General features: G+C 41.0%; 1 protein-coding gene across 2 annotated transcripts; it reads left to right on the top strand.

The window, feature by feature from the left end:
• Positions 1 to 3,600: 3,600 nt before the first annotated feature.
• LOC308140561 (anthrax toxin receptor 2-like) lies at positions 3,601 to 18,002 on the top strand. Of its 2 annotated transcripts, none has more exons than XM_080510390.1 (17): positions 3,601 to 3,851; positions 5,959 to 6,030; positions 7,168 to 7,239; positions 7,389 to 7,470; positions 7,557 to 7,661; positions 8,363 to 8,431; positions 9,360 to 9,440; positions 9,546 to 9,606; positions 10,461 to 10,556; positions 11,201 to 11,270; positions 14,650 to 14,728; positions 15,147 to 15,242; positions 15,443 to 15,496; positions 16,005 to 16,100; positions 16,213 to 16,386; positions 16,937 to 17,017; positions 17,867 to 18,002. In XM_080510390.1, the coding sequence occupies exons 3-17, from the start codon at positions 7,175 to 7,177 to the stop codon at positions 17,903 to 17,905; spliced, it is 1,248 nt and encodes a 415-aa protein (XP_080366516.1). In that variant the 5' UTR covers positions 3,601 to 3,851; positions 5,959 to 6,030; positions 7,168 to 7,174; the 3' UTR covers positions 17,906 to 18,002. The 2 variants fall into 2 exon arrangements, with proteins under 2 accessions (XP_080366516.1, XP_080366515.1); XM_080510389.1 differs by having other exon boundaries at positions 3,601 to 3,882.
• The last annotated feature ends 42 nt before the right edge of the window (positions 18,003 to 18,044 follow it).

Here is an 18,044-nt window from a genome sequence, read left to right as displayed (position 1 = left end):
CTACTAATAATAATAATAATAATAATATAATAAGATATTTTATTTATCAGAAACTTGCGGACACCCAAGGTGCTGTTCAATGAACATGTTAAAGTATAGTTAAAAACATTGTCATAACTTTAAAAAATAAGAAAGAAATTCACTGATTTGTCTCAGACCAACATCATTAACATGAATATGCTTCTTTATAAATATGTGTTTTAAGATGAGTTTTAGATGAATCCAGGGTTTGATTGTGAGTGTCTGGAGGTCCATGGTGGTCATGCGGGCCGGAGGGATAGTGAGGCTGAGAGATGAGGCAGATTTGAGAGTGTTGTGGTGTGAGGAGATGTGGAGGAGGTCAGTGAGGTACAGAGGATCAAGGTTATGGAGGGAATCTTGAAATTAGTACATTATTGAACGAGGAGCTCTGAGATTATAGAGAACTGGGGTCATGTGATCGTTGGAGATGATATGATGAAATTACGGCTTCCTGTGCACCAATAGGAAGCGTAAAAAGTAGACAACTCGTACCCAGAAGACAAAGTAACATGAAACAGGATTGCAGGTAATGTTGTAGTTTATACGGCTTTCATCAAACTGTAGTGCTTGCCAAAAGCTAACATGTGAATAATTATTAAAAGGGCTATTGAAAAAAAAGTCTTATTATTTCATGAAAAAAATTTGCAAAAACCTTAATTTTACATTAAAAAACAATCTGTCTCATTAATGAAATCTGATCAATAAACCTGTTTTCAATTTTATAATTGGTGGTTTGCGCCATGTTTTTGTGGCTATTCCCCTGCATCACACCCTCACTTTCAGTTTGATTAGAAATCAGCCTGTGAGTCTCCAAACATCTCATAAGGTTTTCATTTGGACCACACCCCGCACATTCCCGTTCGTTTCAGCTTTGGTGGAGGCTGTGGTCGCACAGCTGTTCACACGTCACTGCATTCTCTGAAGAAACACAGTCTGTGCTTTGTCTTTCATTCAAGCCAGTAAGCCTTCATTTCTGCTTGTCATCTGTCACTTAAGCCAAGTGATTTACTTTTTTTCTTGTGACATATATCATCCATCCACCCAATAGGCTGCTTCTTACTTCGGTACGCCTTAAGGTCGGAAACTTCATCTCGATTAGTGAAGCACAACATAACAGTGAGGGGAACGTTGCCATTACTGAAGCTGATCTGTTGTCAATCAGTGTGAATGAGTCTTTATTTTTCATCCTGAGGCCTGAGGATACATATGCCACTTATCTTTATGTGAATATAGATTTAAGTAAATAAAATAAAGACCATTCAAAATGTTCACTTGTTTTATCCACTGCTTCAAAGAGTTTGGCAACATTTTGCCGACAATTACTAAAAAAAAACCTAAAAAAAAAACCTTGAAATGTTCATGCAAAAGCAATTTGACGGCTTTGTTGTGTAATCATGCAAAAATATATCAGTTCTTCCAGCTTGATGTAAGTCTGAGTAGGTTGGAGACTAACTGATATAATGAAACACAGGATGTACCTTAAAACATGCAAAAAGAGACAAACATAAATATTGAGACACAAATTTAAAACTAGAGGCGATTTGGGGTCCGCATTTCAACGGCTGTGCATGATTATCCTCATAAATATCAGGATAGTAGAATATCAGGGGGGAAAAAATTCAACATGGAAGTTCTGCACAAGAGTCAAACTGTGGTATTCCTGTTCTGAGGCCACCATGCTCATCACCAAGCTGACCAGTGAATAGAAAATGAGAAAGACGTCTGATATGACACCGTGTGCTTCACAACTGCAAGCTGTCCGGTGGTCTGCCTGAGTGAAAGAACGAAAGAAATGACTGGACGGATTACCGTTAATTGTTCTTGTCTTTCAGTTCAACCAGTCCCACAAACAAAACCCAGATCACATAATCCACAACAGCCAAGCATGACGGAGGGGGAAAGGGCCGAAGGAAGAAGAGGTTGCACTCGCTGACACAATGGCTCTGCTATGTTATTATCCAACATGATGACGGCCGTGACTTCATCATTCCTAAAAGCTCAAACTGAAACAAATGAACACATCCCTGCAGTATGATTCCAGCAGGGGAGCAGAGAAGAAGTACACACATGAGTCAACAGGGGACGGTGTTATTGCCACAAACATGACAAGGAGACGGAATGACTCCAGGAATTGAGGTTGAATAAGAGTCAAATAGAGAAAGTGTCATTCCTGCAGTTGACATTACCAATCTCCAAACTCCCTCTTTAAAATAAGAAAGTTTATATCGCAAATATTTTCTGATGTTCTTTTCAGCTGTTTAAATCATCCATCTGTCATTTTTTTCTTCTATTTCCATACTCTTGGTTGGTTGGATCTTTGAAATGCCTCAAACAACCAGCGAAATAGGGCTCAAAACTTTTTTTCTTTTTAATTCAACTTAAGTTTCAGTTCAACCTTGTGTTGCTTTTATTTTCTCTTTGTTTTGGGATTTTTTTGTGTAAATTGTCCCCATTTACCTGGGATTCCACAGTTGCTCACAATCCTGAAAAAGAAAAGTGCTCAAATTAGCTACAGAATCAACAAAAAGGAAAGCAAGAAAAAGGAAAGTCTATTTGAATACAACATTTAGTTTGTTTCTTCATTTTAGATCATTTTGCACATTTTGTGGCTCCAGACAAATTTTATTTGATGGAAAATTGCTCTTCTGGTCATCGAGGTTGGCAACTCCTGGTATAGACGACAGATCAAACCCTCTCCAAGTGTTGAAACTGTTAGTCTACTGTTCTGATTGTTGGGATATTGGCAGGCGTATGACAATGATACGACATCAAGCACGTACCGTCACCGACAGAGTTAGGAACAACTGAAGGAGATGTAAAATACAAATAGACGTCAATCCAGTGCAAGGCCAGGAAAGAAAAACACATATGTGGACATTATATTGGTTTAACTGAGACAGAACTTCTTATCACACAGACTTGAAAACGTCACAGTTTGGACAGCAACACAGAAAGACCAAAGCTTTGCTGTGTCATGATTCTAAAAGAAGTCGCATACAATGTTTTTAAGAGTAACAGTGTAATTTCAGGGCTTAAAAGAAGGTATGTTTCGATGGCGTTTGGATTCTCGATGTTGTGTCTGTATAAGAGTGTTTACAACATGCAATGTGTATACTATCACAGCACGTGATCACTTTCAAAGAATACAAATCTGATTGGTTTCCTTTCAGACTAGCATTTTTACAAACCCCAGTTCAGGATAAAGACAGGTCATAAGTCCATTGCTGGAGAACCAGAGAGACAAACAAACCAACACACAGATTGAGGACAAGTGAGGAGGACAAAATTAAACTTCTTTTCTTATGTTTCCCCCCCAAAAAACAATGAAATCAAGTAAAAATGCAAGAAAAACAAAAGAATATAGTGTAGAATTAGATACTATTTATATCTACAATGCAGGAAGGGATTCTTTTGTCCTGCAAACAAAATATTATATTTTACCTGAACGACGCAGTGTGTGTGTGTGTGTGTGTGTGTGCGTGTGTGTGTGTGCGTGCGTGTGTGTGTGTGTGCGTGTGCGTGTGTGTGCAGCTGCTGGCCCTGCCCAGTCTTCTCTCACTGTGGATGATTTCTGCTCCAACATGTGAGCGGAGCTCCGGACTGAGGCTGAGGAGAGGAGCGACCCTCCTCCACTGACTTGCACTCACAGCTTCAACATATATATATATATATATTTTTAATTATTATTACCACCTCCGTCCAATTCCCGCCGCTGCTATGTAACGTATGGATTATGGATCGGATATGGATCTGTGTGGAAATCCTCCTGGTGGGAAGCGCGTGCGTAATTTCTTCTTCGCTGCATGACGGCGACGACGCGTCCTGCGATGGTGCGTTTGATATTTATTTTGTTCTGGACAGGTGAGTTTCAATAAATAAACAAACAAAACAGTGTATTCCTTGTTCCAGCAGCGCCGACACGACTCGGTCCGGTCCTTGTATGGTTGTGTTTATAGATCCCCGCGCTGCTCTCCTGCAAAGGTTCCGCTATATCTCCACCTTTCTCTCCTATCATCAGACTGGATAGCAACATTCACTTAAAATATATTTTTTTTACCCTTCTTTTCTGTATTGCTGTTGATTAATAAACTATAAGTATTAACAGACTTTCCAACCACAACTGATCTCACTTTCACCAGTTTCCATCCAGGAGAGTAAAGTGTGTTTCCTCTAGTATACATCCACACATGGACCACTTTCTCTTTTTTGGGCAAGACATTGTCAAAATGTAAACTGTTGAATTAAATTTGCATTCCTTGGGGATTGTCCTTGTAGGTGTGGAAGTAATGCATTACAAATGCATAATTATAATTAAGTTGTCATTTTACTGTAACTGTCATCACACAGTGTTGTTCCATCGCTATCCATCCATCTCTAACAAAGGCAAAGGTGACAAATATAACTGGTCCAAAAGAGGTTCTAATTCAAAGAAAACTGCAAAAGAAATTGTAAAGAAAACATTGATTTATTTTTTTATTGAGTAGACACTACACAATACTGAGATATCGTCATGCAATGTAATTTCCTTGTTGCTTAAAGTCATGCTATCAGAGTTTGTTCAAACATACGTAATGCATAATTGTATTTATTTTACATTTCAATGTATTTTGCACCAGAAAATTCCATTAAAATAGCCTTTTATATTGAGATTGTAGTCATATCTGGTAGTAATTCTTGGGCTTTTGTGAAAATAAAGACATTTTTATCACATACTTTCCATCACAACAAAGAAAACTCTAAAGTTCAATTTTAAAGATTATTATGGCACGATAACAACATAGGTTATGCAATATGAAAGACATCCCTGGTCTTGGGGCTCGATATAGGCAAATCTTTAATTATGTATTTATACTGGATACAGACATGATACACTATACCCACTTTTTCATCAACATGTTGATTCTTCTTCCAAGAAAATTCTTGCTTTGTATCTATATTTGGGAAGACAAAGTACCACATTACAATGCTTTTACAATACATTGTTCATCTGAGAAATGTGCTTCAATGTAAACATTTTCAACAGGTCGATTGAATTAAAGTCCAGCTGCCGACACTGCAGTTGAATGTGAACTTTTTTTTTGAAAGGTTTCTCTGGTATCAAGTAACTTTACTTCGGTGTTTTACTTGAATTTATGCAGGCTAACAATGATTGTAGTTGAGTCCTCACACCTCCAATCACTGAGCTGACCAGACAAAACACACACCTACACTCAATGTAGAGTCACCAATTCAAGCGAGTTTAGTTATATTTATGCAGTACTTGATTACAACGTAGCTCATGACACCCTCAGAAGAAAACCCTCCAGGATATCCAGACTGAGAGGTGGAGGTATTTAAAAGAGATCATGTAGGAAGGTACAGAGGAGAGAGAGATGTAATGCTACTGACATGTAACGTTACATACAACGGCATATAAATGCATGGTGAGTGAAAAAAAACAAACAAACCACACACCCAGAGCATGCAGACTGTAGACAGAAAGACCCATAAATACAAAATGTATATTAATATCCAAACCTTGGTGCTGTCGAACCAGCAAAACAAGTTTTACTCCAATTGGTTACTTTCAACATTTTAACAAAGGTACTTTTACTGGTTGATTGAGAACAATTGAAGTTGTGCATGACAACAGTTCTTCAGTGTTTCATCCACCACTGTATATATATATACATATTTACCTCAGAGTCTTAAAGGCTGCAGTTCTTAATCGCACATGTATTTGCAATATTGTGTTTTAACATAAGTCAAATGAGACAAACATGAAATAATCCTGCCTAAAATGTTGTTTTTTGTAGGTAAAGCATATAAAAACCAGAGTACATGCAGTTGCATTGACTCTCCAGAGTCTCCGTCTTCCTACACTTTAGATTTAAAATGACTGTGTTTATTGGTGCTTCAGTGTTTGGATGTATCTGACGACGTTCACTCTTTTTGCAGGTCAGGCAGCGTGTGGGGACACTGGAATGAGATCTATGGGTTTGTGGAGCAGCTCACCAGCAGGTTTATCAGGTCAATTAAGAAGCAGTTTCATGCACTTTTTTCCTGTGTTAATGGTAGAGTAACCCCCCCCCCCCCAACCCAACTACCCTTCATTTCCCCTCTTCTCCACCCTTTCCGGCCCACATTCACTCCCACATGTCATTCACCCCCATTCAAATCTTACACAGAAAATCAGATTTAATCTGCACATGGTAGCAGACACTTTAATGACAGTTGTCTTTCCTGACCAGCGTGCAAAAAAGGATTGCACAGTCTTGTGGAGGTCTTTCAACTCCAGGAACAAACAGTAGTGGCAGAGTAGAAAGTAGGGCACGGTTATTTCGGGCAGCTGATATCATACAAGGCCACCAACTGCACCGAAACCCCTCTGAGTGCTGGTGTGGAGGGCTCGTGATATCTTTAGGTTTAATAGCAGGCTGCTAAATATGACAGCCAAATGGCACAGCCAGATGTTAATGGTGGCGCTGACCACAATGCATGGTCATGCCTCATATTTACCCAGGCAGCAACGCCAACTTCTTCACTTGGAGACACTTTACAACATAAAACTCTGCTTGATATGCTGTCATTTTAATTCCACTGTTTGGATTATTCTGCCTGTGTGTTCCACTCAAGGAGTCACGTCATTCTCCAATTCTATTGTATTTTATGGGTGTTTATAGTGGTGTTGAGTCACCCCTTGATTATTCCGCTTTGCTGAGATTTGTTTGGCCAAATGATGCCACGAAATGCAGCTTTAATTTGTACTGTCTGACAAATATTGGAGTTTTGATAACGTAGGTCACTTAAAGTATCAGAGGCTTAAGTTTTGTAACCTGAAGTTATGTTGTATGATGTAATCTACCTTCATAGCAAGTCGTCGTAAGAAGACCACTTTCGACGATTGTATTTCAAGGGAAAATATGGCTGCCAACTGCCATCTGTTAATAACGTTGATATGTTTGACTCATAATCGCGCAGCCCACGCTCACGCCAAATTGTAATGATTGGTTGAACGTCAAACCTCATGCAATGTAGATGTGGTGCGATCGACAGAAAGGATTTGTGTAATACAGTGATTTTTTTTATCGGGGTGAGTTTCAACCCTGAAACACACAAAGCTCATTCGTCATCATGTTTGTTGTGCGTGTGTTTGTGTGTTTTCAGTCCCAGGATGAGGGTCTCCTACATCGTCTTTTCGGCCCAAGCCGAAGTCATACTGCCACTAACAGGAGACAGGTACATCCTCCTCCTCCTCCTCTTTCTGTCTCCCCTTCCCTCTTTCATCACCCATCTTCCTCCTCTCCTCTGAAAACCTCCCCTTCACATACGGTCTTGGCGCGCGTTGCTTTTCTTTTCAAGACACGTCGCTTATTTGGGCTTCACAGGTCGCAGATCGACGACGGTTTGAACAAGCTGAGCCAAATCAAACCCGCTGGTGAAACGTACATGCATGAAGGCTTGATAGCGGTAGGTGTGCTCGTCAAAATTGATTTCACTTTCACCCCATTTTTGTCCACTTTGTCCGAATGTTTCCTCCATTTTTACACAATCAGGTGTACGAGCAAATGAAGCGGCAGACTTCGCCGTCATCCAGCCTCATTATCGTTCTAACCGACGGCAAGTTGGATATCTACCCCTTTGAACTGAGTGTGAAAGAGGTGAGAAAATGCACAAACTGCGGCTGATTATCAGCTTTAAAAGACGTCAGTTCACCTCCATATCATGCCGGCAGCTCTCCGCAGGTGTGTACGCTTATCTCAGGTTTGCAGCTTCTTCTTATTTTTATCAGTTTATCAGTGGGTTTATCAGTGGGTTTTCTATCAAGTATCGCTCACTACAAGATTGAGTGAACTTACTGAGTGTCATTATACTGCGCAGGAATAGTAAATGTTAAAATAATAAGCACATTCTTTGCAACAGTAACCAGTATTCACTTTTTTTTTTGTAAGTTGCACAGCGCTGATCCAAAAGAGCATCTTTTCTTTTCTTTTTCTTTTTCTAAATGACATAAAGTTCTATTACTTTCTGACATTTTGTTTGAAAATGAATCAGAGAATATAAACCACGCCTTTGTATTTCGTAATCTTGACGACGTGCCAGTGTATGCACATAAATCTCCACGTTTTAAAATCGTCCTCTGTTTTTGTTTTACTACATTACAACGCTCAATATAAACAGTTTGCAGCCTCAGCGTGTTGATTTTTGTATCAAATTGCATGAACTGCACCAGTTACTTCCTGGGAAGGAAGCAAAACAAGGAGAGAGTTGGCTTTGCTAAAGAACACACTGTATTGACGGGAATGGACTGTAGCAATCAAAGAAACCACACTTTATCTTCACTATTCGTTATTGTGCCCAGGCCAACAAAGCCAGGGGGTTCGGAGCCAGAGTGTACTGTGTCGGGATCAAGGACTTTGACCACCATCAGGTAGGAGGGCTTCATCTGTTGTCGTCTTTTTGTGTGTGAGAGAGAGAGCGAGAGAGAGAGAGAGAGAGAGAGAGAGAGAGCGAGAGAGAGAGTCAAGCATCAATCTGTTTCTGATCTCGCTGCTTGTTTAAACCCTGACCTTGTATTTGTCTTTCTGTGAGTGCATGTGTCAGCGTGTGTTTGGATCGGTTCGAAACTTCAATAGGAAGTTGCTCCTGGCCTGCATGTACAGCATCGCCACACCTTGACCCCGTCGCTGTGTTTGTTCGAACTCGGCCAAAACCTCCCGGGAGGCTTTGGATCCGATAGCAGCTGGCAGGGGATTTGTACTTCCTCTGATTTGTGATGCATTTGGTTTGTATAAAAAAAAGACTGAAAACATGTTGTGAGGCAGCTGATTTCATTTTGTGCAAATATCAGGTTGCTGACAGAGAGCGTTGTGTGTGTGGATGAACCTCAGAGGAAAACAAACGTGTCTTAACCCAAACATCTTCTGCTGGCCGGGTTGAAAACACTCAAAATGCTCTGATCGTACTTGAACATGAATTATTGAACAGCAGCAATTATTATACAACGCCTCTCCTAATGTGCGGTTGCATAACTAATTGGTGTAATAAGTTTTACTGAGCACATCTGAACTGTTTCCAAAGCGTTGAGCCCTGGATGGCTTCATGCAGGCAGTCTCGCTGACCTGCAGAGCTCTGGGCTCGGCCCAGGAAGTAATTACATCACGGTCTAATTAAATATTGTCAGACAAACCTCCTGCCCTGCGATCATTAAAGCAGGAGATGAAAGCTTTCACTCAGAAAACAGCACTTTCCTCTCTAAACGTCAGCAAAGCACTCAACATCTACACACGGCAAAGAGCCTTGTTCCATTCTCAAAACCACAAAGAGCGAACGTGTGAATGTTTCCATTCGACTTGCAGCTGGCAGATATAGCAGACGGTACGGAGCAGGTCTTCCCGGTCCTGTCCGGGTTTCACGCGCTCAAAGACATCGTCAACAAGGTGAGATCTGGAGATCCATACAGGAAACATACGCACCGTGTTCGCTCGTTGGGTACGAAAACTAACCAACTGAAACCAACTCTTTGTTTCATCTCTGTGTCACAGATCCTAAAGCAAACGTGTGCTGAAGTTTTCACCATCGAGCCGTCTAGTGTTTGTGTGAATGGTGAGTTTGAACATACAAATGAATGTTGTTGATATTGATTTTATGTGACAGTTTCATATTTATATAGCCTTTATAGCTTCTTCAGTTGCGTCATAACTGTAGATGTAAAGAGGGTGAACTAGCCGTTGTTCAGGTGGATCACTACCAGAGACATGGGGGAACTCAATCCATCTCCATAAATTTAGAAGTTCGGATTTATGCAATATTTACTGGAGGAAGATGATTTCTGAGGTCATGTTGTGGTGGAGGATGGGATGACAGTCAAGATCGTGTTGTGGATTCAAAAATAACTGCAGAGCTTTTCTGAAGAAATACATTTGTAATATATTTTGGTTTAAGAAAGACAGACAATAAACTTACATTAAAAGGAACAAACATCAACTAAAGAGGCTGAAGTCCGAGGCTTAATCTCACTTTCTTGTAAAACCCATCCAGATGGAAAAAAAAACACAATATCAGGCAAAATATGATATAATAATCACAAATTGTTTGTATATATTACATTTGAAGGCTGTTTTGAAGCTCCACAAACAACTACATATTTTCAGCTCATCATCAATACATTTTGCAGAGTTTTACTCTAAAACTGAAGCATTTTTTTTCATTTCATGTCTTAAATTATAGTTTTCTTCCCTTTATGTGATTAAAATGTGATATATTTTACATAAACAATTATGATTAACCCTCTCCAAACACATGTTTCACGTGGAGCTCATCAGTCATGCTTGTGCTTAAAGATAACCATATGTGACTTGTTTATTATTGTAACGCATGAGCAATTATTTTGTCAAATTTAGTCTTTTTATCAACTGAACGAAGTGGATCATATTAATAACAAAACATTTGTTTTCCAGAGTCATTCAACGTGGTGCTGAAGGGCGGCGGCTTCAGTGGATCCAAGAGGATAGAAAACGTCCTGTGCTCGCTCACTGTCGATGAAGTGACCATCAGTCAGTACACAAAAGCGATCAGCCGGCACACAAGTGCTTTGAATGTTTGTCCACGTAACTTTTGTTTATAGATGTTATTGCTTGGAGACCATCTGAAGCAGCATAACAGGCCCGACCCATAAAGCACATTATCCTAATGACGCTGCAATGCACTCTAATGAAATTATCTGTGTAGCCGATCATGATACAGAGTGCAGACCTCGGTACTGTGGTGGAAAGCAACAGTCAGGAAGTCAAACAGTGGTTGCTTTTTGTTGACTCCAGCCAGAGAACAGAGGAGATATTGTGAGAGCAGGCAGAGAGACGGAGGGAAACCAAGCTCCCATCTCATCAGTCTATTAACAGATCAATGGCAGGGGCGGAGTCCGAGTCAGCGAGAGGACAAGAGGAGATAACACGTGACGGCATCCTTTTACTTAGTTGTTGTTATCTGTTCTGCTGTTTACATATTGTGTGTTACTTTCCTGCTTCATGGTCGGCTGTATAGACAACACCAATGCCACAGTCATTCACACTGGAAGAATATAAAAAGTGGATCAGATGTTAGGCTTTTTTAGCATTTTTTTGTCATCGGGTTTGTTAAAAAATGTCATTTTAGGATTTACGATTCCCATGATTGGTCTTTTTCCTCTTTCTCGTCACAGATGAGAAGCCAACAGTGGTGAGAGATGGCTACCTGCTGTGTCCAGCTCCTGTCCTGCAACAAGTCGGACAGTAAGTCAACAATGGTGCAATTACAATTCATTATGAAATATTATAATGACCTATATTGCAATACAATATGTACATTATTTCCTGGACCTTTCTTCCAATTCCTACGTAAATTTAGTTTCCCACAAAAAGTTACAGCGGCCACAAGAGTTCGTTCATCTACAGCTGAGAAACCACACGTGGGTTTGAAACACCAAAAATAGTGAAAGCGACCGTCGCCATGCATAATCACATGGTCTGTTTTTTCATTTATGGTTCTTTTCTTTCTCCGTGGCACAGACAATCACATGCAATTAAAATATATTGCACAGAGCATTGTGTGAATCTCATGAAAATGCTTTTAGATGAGCAGCGTCACTCATTTCATATCCATTTATATCCAGTTTTCTCCAATAACAGCTGAGTTATGATTGAATAGATGTATTATGGAGTAATGGTGCTTTTTGGGAACATTTCTTTGGGTGCTCATAGAAAGTAGTTAGATGAGTAAATTAAAAACTGTTGTTTGTGATATAGTCACTCACTAAACAAAAAAGTTATTCTATACTAATATGGACCATGTGGAGGGGGAAAAGTGATGTTACTGTCATGGATTATAAATGTGTGAAGAGAGGTGCGATAGACAATATCGCACAGCAATCTAAACCTACAGCAGAAAAATGTTTAAGTGCCGCCTGAACTAACCTGAACTTAATCTTGAAAATAAAGATGCACTTAAACTGTGAGCTGGTGACAGCAGCAGAATGTTACATCATTTTGTCTTCTGTAAAGACTAAACCAGAATTGAAGCAGTTTTAAGACTGTGTGGGGCAGAAAGTAAAGATATTTTCAAGCAAATGTAAAACTAGACATTGGATGGTCATAATCACCAGTCCCCACCAGGCCCCACTAGTCCACACACAACCTCGACTGGGATTTATGGTGTTTTGCTCTTCAAACTACAGCAGGACTCTTAAAACTGGAACCAAACACTTTCAAGTTGAAGTTGAACTCTGAGTTAATTCTTCTCACCAGATGCTTTTAACAAGTGGTTGTCTCTTTTTTTCAGTGATACCCACAGAAAATGCTGGATAACCAAATGGTTAAAAATATGAACATATGCATGAAGAGTGAGGAGAGGAGTGCAATAGAAACAATCTACAGCAACTCAGCCTGGGAAATCCACATCGGCTTGCGCCTGCTCCACTTAGATGAATAGGAAAGCTTTGAATCTGACCTTTAAAAATAGAAGCATGTTAACAAACTGGGAGCTGAGTGGACTTCAAAGCAAACATAGCAGTGTGATAGCTCTCATTCTACTTTTAGCAACTCTCGAGGAAGGCGGCACTCAAAGCTGTCTGCTGGGATGATGAGTTACTATCGGCTCTGGGAGATATGATGGAGCTTTGTCTTTAACAGGAGCCTTTTCTGCTGTAATGTACATGTTACAGGAAGCTAAAAAATATTAAAGGCCAGCATGGGAAAGTTTCATCTCTCCTGGCTGTTCCTGACAGTTTTTAAAACCAAACCGAGCCTTGAAATAACTGTTGAATGCTGTCTCTTCATACTCCAATGAATTTCAATTAATGTTATTAATTAATGTTCATCGTATTCCAAACTGTCTACCAAGCGTGAGACATACAACTATTACAAACCATCGTGTGTGTGTGTGTGTGTGTGTGCGTGCGTCACACAGTGCAAAGTTTACAGATAAACTGTCAGACCAAAATAACTCTGGCATTTAATAATTGAGCCAAAAGCTGTCACCAGGCCTCTCTCTCTCCCTCTCTCTCTCTCTCTCTTTCTTTCTCTCTCTCTCTCTCTCTCTTGGATGCTTCCAGTAACCCTGCTCTCACGCGACCCTTTTCTGAGTATAAATAAAAATATCACGCCATATTTGAAACTAACAGGATTGGATTAGAGCAGAGCTATTTGTACAAGCCTGTAACTCGAAAATCGTCAATGTGCTGTCAAAACCAAATTAAAACAATGTTTATGCTGACATGTCACACTGCAGGCAGCCATATTGTAAACTGACCTTTGGGCGTGCCTCTTATTACTTGCAAAACATTGAAAACACCATCAAGTCTGAAGTCAAGCTCGATAAATGTGATCGAAGATCAACACGATTGCTGAATTACTTGAGTATGTCTTTCATAAAAGAGTCAAATTTGATCAATCAAGTAGCTTACCTACATTCTTCTTTTAGAAGTGTTAAACCCAGAAGTGGACTCGAACAGTTTTCTCCTTCATAGGTCAATCTATCACTCTATTCAAAAGACCTCCTACAAACCACCTGGCCAAGCGAACCCACTTGGTTTTATGTAATGAGGTATACATGGGTTTAATATGTTGATCTGAAGTTATTCCAGTGCTGCAGGGGTTTACACTTCTGGCTCACAGCAGGACACTCCTATTCAATTCCATGCCAGGGCCTTTCTGCATGCGTTTCCTGTAAATTTACTCCAGGTACTTTTTATGTTTTGCCTCCCACAATGCAATGAGATGCTCAAAGACTTGGTGAAAGTATTTAATTACCCATAAATACTGGTTTAACTTCCAAAGTAGGAGCTTATGTTCACTGGCACCAACTTCAGGTCAACAGGAGGGCAGACTTGTTCCACTTTTGAGAGGAAATATTAAAGAAGACTTTAAAATAAGCTATGATGATAAGCCATAATGACTCAATATTCCATATTATACCTTCATGTTATAAAAAAAACATCCACATACCAAATGTGAAAAGACCTTGACTTCTCTGTGGACACAAATGTCTTTTAAAACTTACCATGATATGTCAGGCAGTCTGTCATTGTGCAGATTATTAATTAGTTTGAAACAAATGCATTTGTAGCAATGATTTAGTCAAAAAGAAAACTGTTATCGCGGAAGAAATACAGTTGTGACTGCAGCTAACTTCAGCTAACGCCACCCAGCCTGCTACAACGCCACGCTTCAGACATGCCTAAACAAGAGAAGGACAAGAAGGGCAACATCCTGATGGATGTGAAGGAGGAAAACGTGTTCTCGCTGTGTGTTCACTCCTACCAGAATTCCCCCTGAAATCTGACATAGACTCATTTACATTGCAACCGTGACTTGGGGTTTTGCTGAGAAGAGAGGGAGCGGGGAATCGACAGCGTGTCCGAAATGTGACATATTTGACACTTTGATGTCATTTTGTTGGCCTACATTTCCGTCGCACTCTGACGTGCACAAAACCTCGACATGCACCACGTTCCAACGTATGCGGGTATGCGAGGACCCCAGTCAACGCAGCTTTAATGTCTCTTTGTTCTCCAAAGGCCTGATGAACATGACATGTCTGGTCTACTTGACATGTTGCAGACCGTTCATGGGCTTTGTCTTTCTTTCATGTCGTCTTCTGTGACCCCCATCGCAGATCAATTGAAGTGCTGGTTAGCCTGAACAATGGAAAATCCTACATCTCTGCTCCCGTGTCGATACACGCCACAACATGTGTGAGTATCTACGCAGCACAGAATATGTCATTTGTGGGATTAAAAGTGACTTGCGGTGTTTTCCCCTTCTTGGATATATATTTACAACAGCGTCTCTCGACAGGCGTATCTGCTGTTTGTCCTTTAAAATTGGATTAGGCCCCCGACGCACAATCCTTATGGTGTAACTCAAGAGGAGAGCTTGAGCAGAGCCGTTGAATTGGTGGTTCAAATGGTTTTCCTCTATAGCTCACTCAGATCACATAAACAAAGAAAGCATGGCAGTGAAGCCAAACGCTGGAAGACACATCCGGTAGAAAAAGCAGGGGGCTCCGTCTCTGATCTCTGGTGTCCACCACCCTCCTGTAAAGTGGTCCCAGAGCTTAGATTGGGAACTTCAGTGTTTGATAAAAGTGTGATTTGTGTGTGCCGCCTGCAGTCAGATGGGACCTGGGTGCTCTGGTTGCTCTTGGCTCTGTTGCTGTTGTTGGCCCTGGCTTTGCTCTGGTGGTTCTGGCCTCTCTGCTGCACAGTGGTGAGTTTACAGCCTCTCCATTACTTATTTGTGTATACTGGGTCGCAGTGGTGCTCCATCCGTAGCCGTTTTCACATTTTGAATGCCGTATCAGTGCTTCTATTCTTCATAAATAAGGTGCTCTGATTCTTCAACCCAATATGTGATGATCTTGCCATTGTGCTGTACGTTATATAATTTATAGGACTTGTTTCTACCAGGTCATCAGAGACCCGCCCCCCTCTCGCCCACCTCCACCACCACCTCCTGCCATTGTGAGTAAAGCTCAGGCTGTTAGGAACAAGCATATTGTCTTTACGTCCTTGAAACAATGTTTGGACATCGCCTCACGCTGCCTTCCTGGCAGCAGTCGAGGCGAGAACGTTTAACTTTGGGCGGACACAGAGGGATTGTGGGTGGAAGTGGGGAGGGAGAGAAGTCACTGGCACATTTTGTATGTTGAGCTTGAATCAGAACACTCTTTTCTGTCACGCTCTCGAGGCTTTACTCTCTATGCTTGATAAGAGACCTAATTTTTAAAAAAAACAACAAAAAAACAACTTTGCAATATGTGCAGAGATGTGCATTAATGTTAACATTTATTTGTGCATTTTATTTGCACTTTTGGCCAAGATGTTAGGAATTCATGTATTTGTGAATATAAATCCACACAAAGTTATGTTGAATATGTATTAAGTGGCACTCAATCAGAGCTAAATAATTAACAAACAAAATGATATGAGCAGACGAGAACTTTAAGATGGTTTAATGCCTTTGTTCAAGGAACCGGAAGATGATCTTTCACCCAAGCACAGATGGCCGACAGTGGACGCTTCTTACTATGGGGGTAGGGGACCGGGAGGAATCAAACGCATGGAGGTAAACTGAAGAGATGGTTTCAAAAGAGGCCATTTTTAACGTTGCATTATCGAGCTGATTAATACTTCTGAGTGCGTATTACAATAAGGCAATTCTGTGTACAACTGTGTAGGTGCGCTGGGGACAGAAGGGATCGACAGAGGAGGGGTCACGGCTAGAGAAAGCCAAAAACGCCGTGGTCACCATTCCAGAGGACGTGGATGAGCCGATGATTCCCCGACCCCCACCCAGACCGCCCCCGGTCTACAACGCGCCAGCACAGTCCAAGTGGTACGCACCCATCAAGGTGAGGCAATGAGTTAATGACTAGAAGGCATCAATAAAAGTGGCTTTATGTTGAAACACGTTGTGTTAAATTTAAAGGCTATTATGGCTCTATTTTGCCGCTCCGGCCCGCTCAAGATGAACTATGGCTGGTCTGAGACCTTCCTTCTTGTCACGAACCACCGGCAGAAACCCCAGTCCAGAATGGACACAGTTGAAATAGTTTGATTTACAAAGAGGCAGGCGAACACATGAGAGTAATCCAAAAGGTCAGTCCATACAGACACAACGGTACGACGATGATCTGGCAAACGTCCGTCTGGGAACACGGACAGGAAGACAAGTGCACTGAGATGGAGACGAGACAAGTCAGATATTTTCGAAGGAAGGAACGAAACGCATGAAAAAAAAATTGCACGCCCACGGAGACGTGTGCACACCTACAATTGGCCGCAAAATGACAAGCACCAGTGTGGAACTAACAGAAACACTGTGTTTTGTGCCGGGTGATCGGTGCCTGTTGGTGTTTTGGTCTGTTGGATTGGTTTCACCCTCACTGCCTCTCTCTGCAGGGGCGCCTCGACGCGCTGCTGGCATTACTCAGAAGACAGTACGACCGGGTGGCCATCATGAGACCCACAGCTCAGGACAAGGCAAGACGCTTGCAGCCATCCCCTTGTGCATTGCATTCAGCTGGACTGCTACCAAAGAGTGACTTTTCTGCTGTAATATGTCATGACATCATTTGATTACAACCCGTGGTCCGCCCTCTCAAGTCTCCTGTGATTTAATTAGTGGAGCAGACGTCATATTAGCTCTCTGACTGATAAATAGTTGGTTTAACCAACAGTCCTGGAGCGAGAAAGGCTTTCACACACAACAGGGTGTGAGGGTGTGTCGTTTTTGCAAAATGCTCCACAACTGAAAAACTGCTGTTGCTTTTGTGTGAACGTTACAGTTTCACAGTGCAATTGAGAGCTTGAAGCCTGAGTTAGGAACAAATCATGTTTGCAGTTTTCTATGTCAGTCCCTTCTCGGACCAATGCACAAGTGACTTTTTCTATATGTGATTGGGTTTTCTCCAAAAGTCCCAGGACATTAGGTTGCCTGGCAACTGTAAATCCCTGCAAAACAATATCTCATCCAGTGTCAGCTGGAGCTTTAAGGATGTAAATTAGTTTCCGCACAGGTCAAAGAAAAACTATGATATGACTCTTTCTACAATTTAGGCAGATCTAGACACTAGACTTGAAGTTCAAATGATACTTTTTGATATGCTTGTATGCCCACCTGCATTTGGTTTTATCGTAATATTGTTAAAGGGGGTCCTCATCCTTCCTTTGAGTTATTGTTGAGATGTAAAGGTTAGAATAAGCAAAATGACGGGCTTAAGGGGTTTCTTCTCTTGAATACTTGTTTTTGAGATGAATAGAAACACGTTTTCTTGTTGAAAGCCTTTCAATGTTGCAACTCTAACCAGATCGTCTCCTTCTTGACTCCAGGGTCGCTGCATTAACTTCACCAGGGTCCAGAGTCGCTGATTTGCAAGTACGAAGATCAACTTTTTTCCCACTTTATTCCAGTTTTTCCCCAAAAGACCACTATTATTTTATTGTAAATAAATAATTTTAAAACAAACTGTGTGGATCACTTGGGGGGGGGGAAGCAAAACCAGTGCAC

Source organism: Blennius ocellaris, assembly GCF_963422515.1.
Source record: "Blennius ocellaris genome assembly, chromosome: 15".
NCBI lineage: Eukaryota > Metazoa > Chordata > Actinopteri > Blenniiformes > Blenniidae > Blennius > Blennius ocellaris.
This window is presented reverse-complemented; position numbering and strand designations above follow the sequence as displayed.

Bases quoted from the DNA above. Each gene is read 5' to 3' on its own strand.
- LOC308140561 (XM_080510389.1), top strand. From the start codon at position 3,755: ATGGATCGGATATGGATCTGTGTGGAAATCCTCCTGGTGGGAAGCGCG. The intron at 15,243-15,442 runs GTGAGTTTACAG...TGTTTCTACCAG, and splicing joins GGCCTCTCTGCTGCACAGTG to GTCATCAGAGACCCGCCCCC. The intron at 16,387-16,936 runs GTGAGGCAATGA...CTCTCTCTGCAG, and splicing joins AGTGGTACGCACCCATCAAG to GGGCGCCTCGACGCGCTGCT.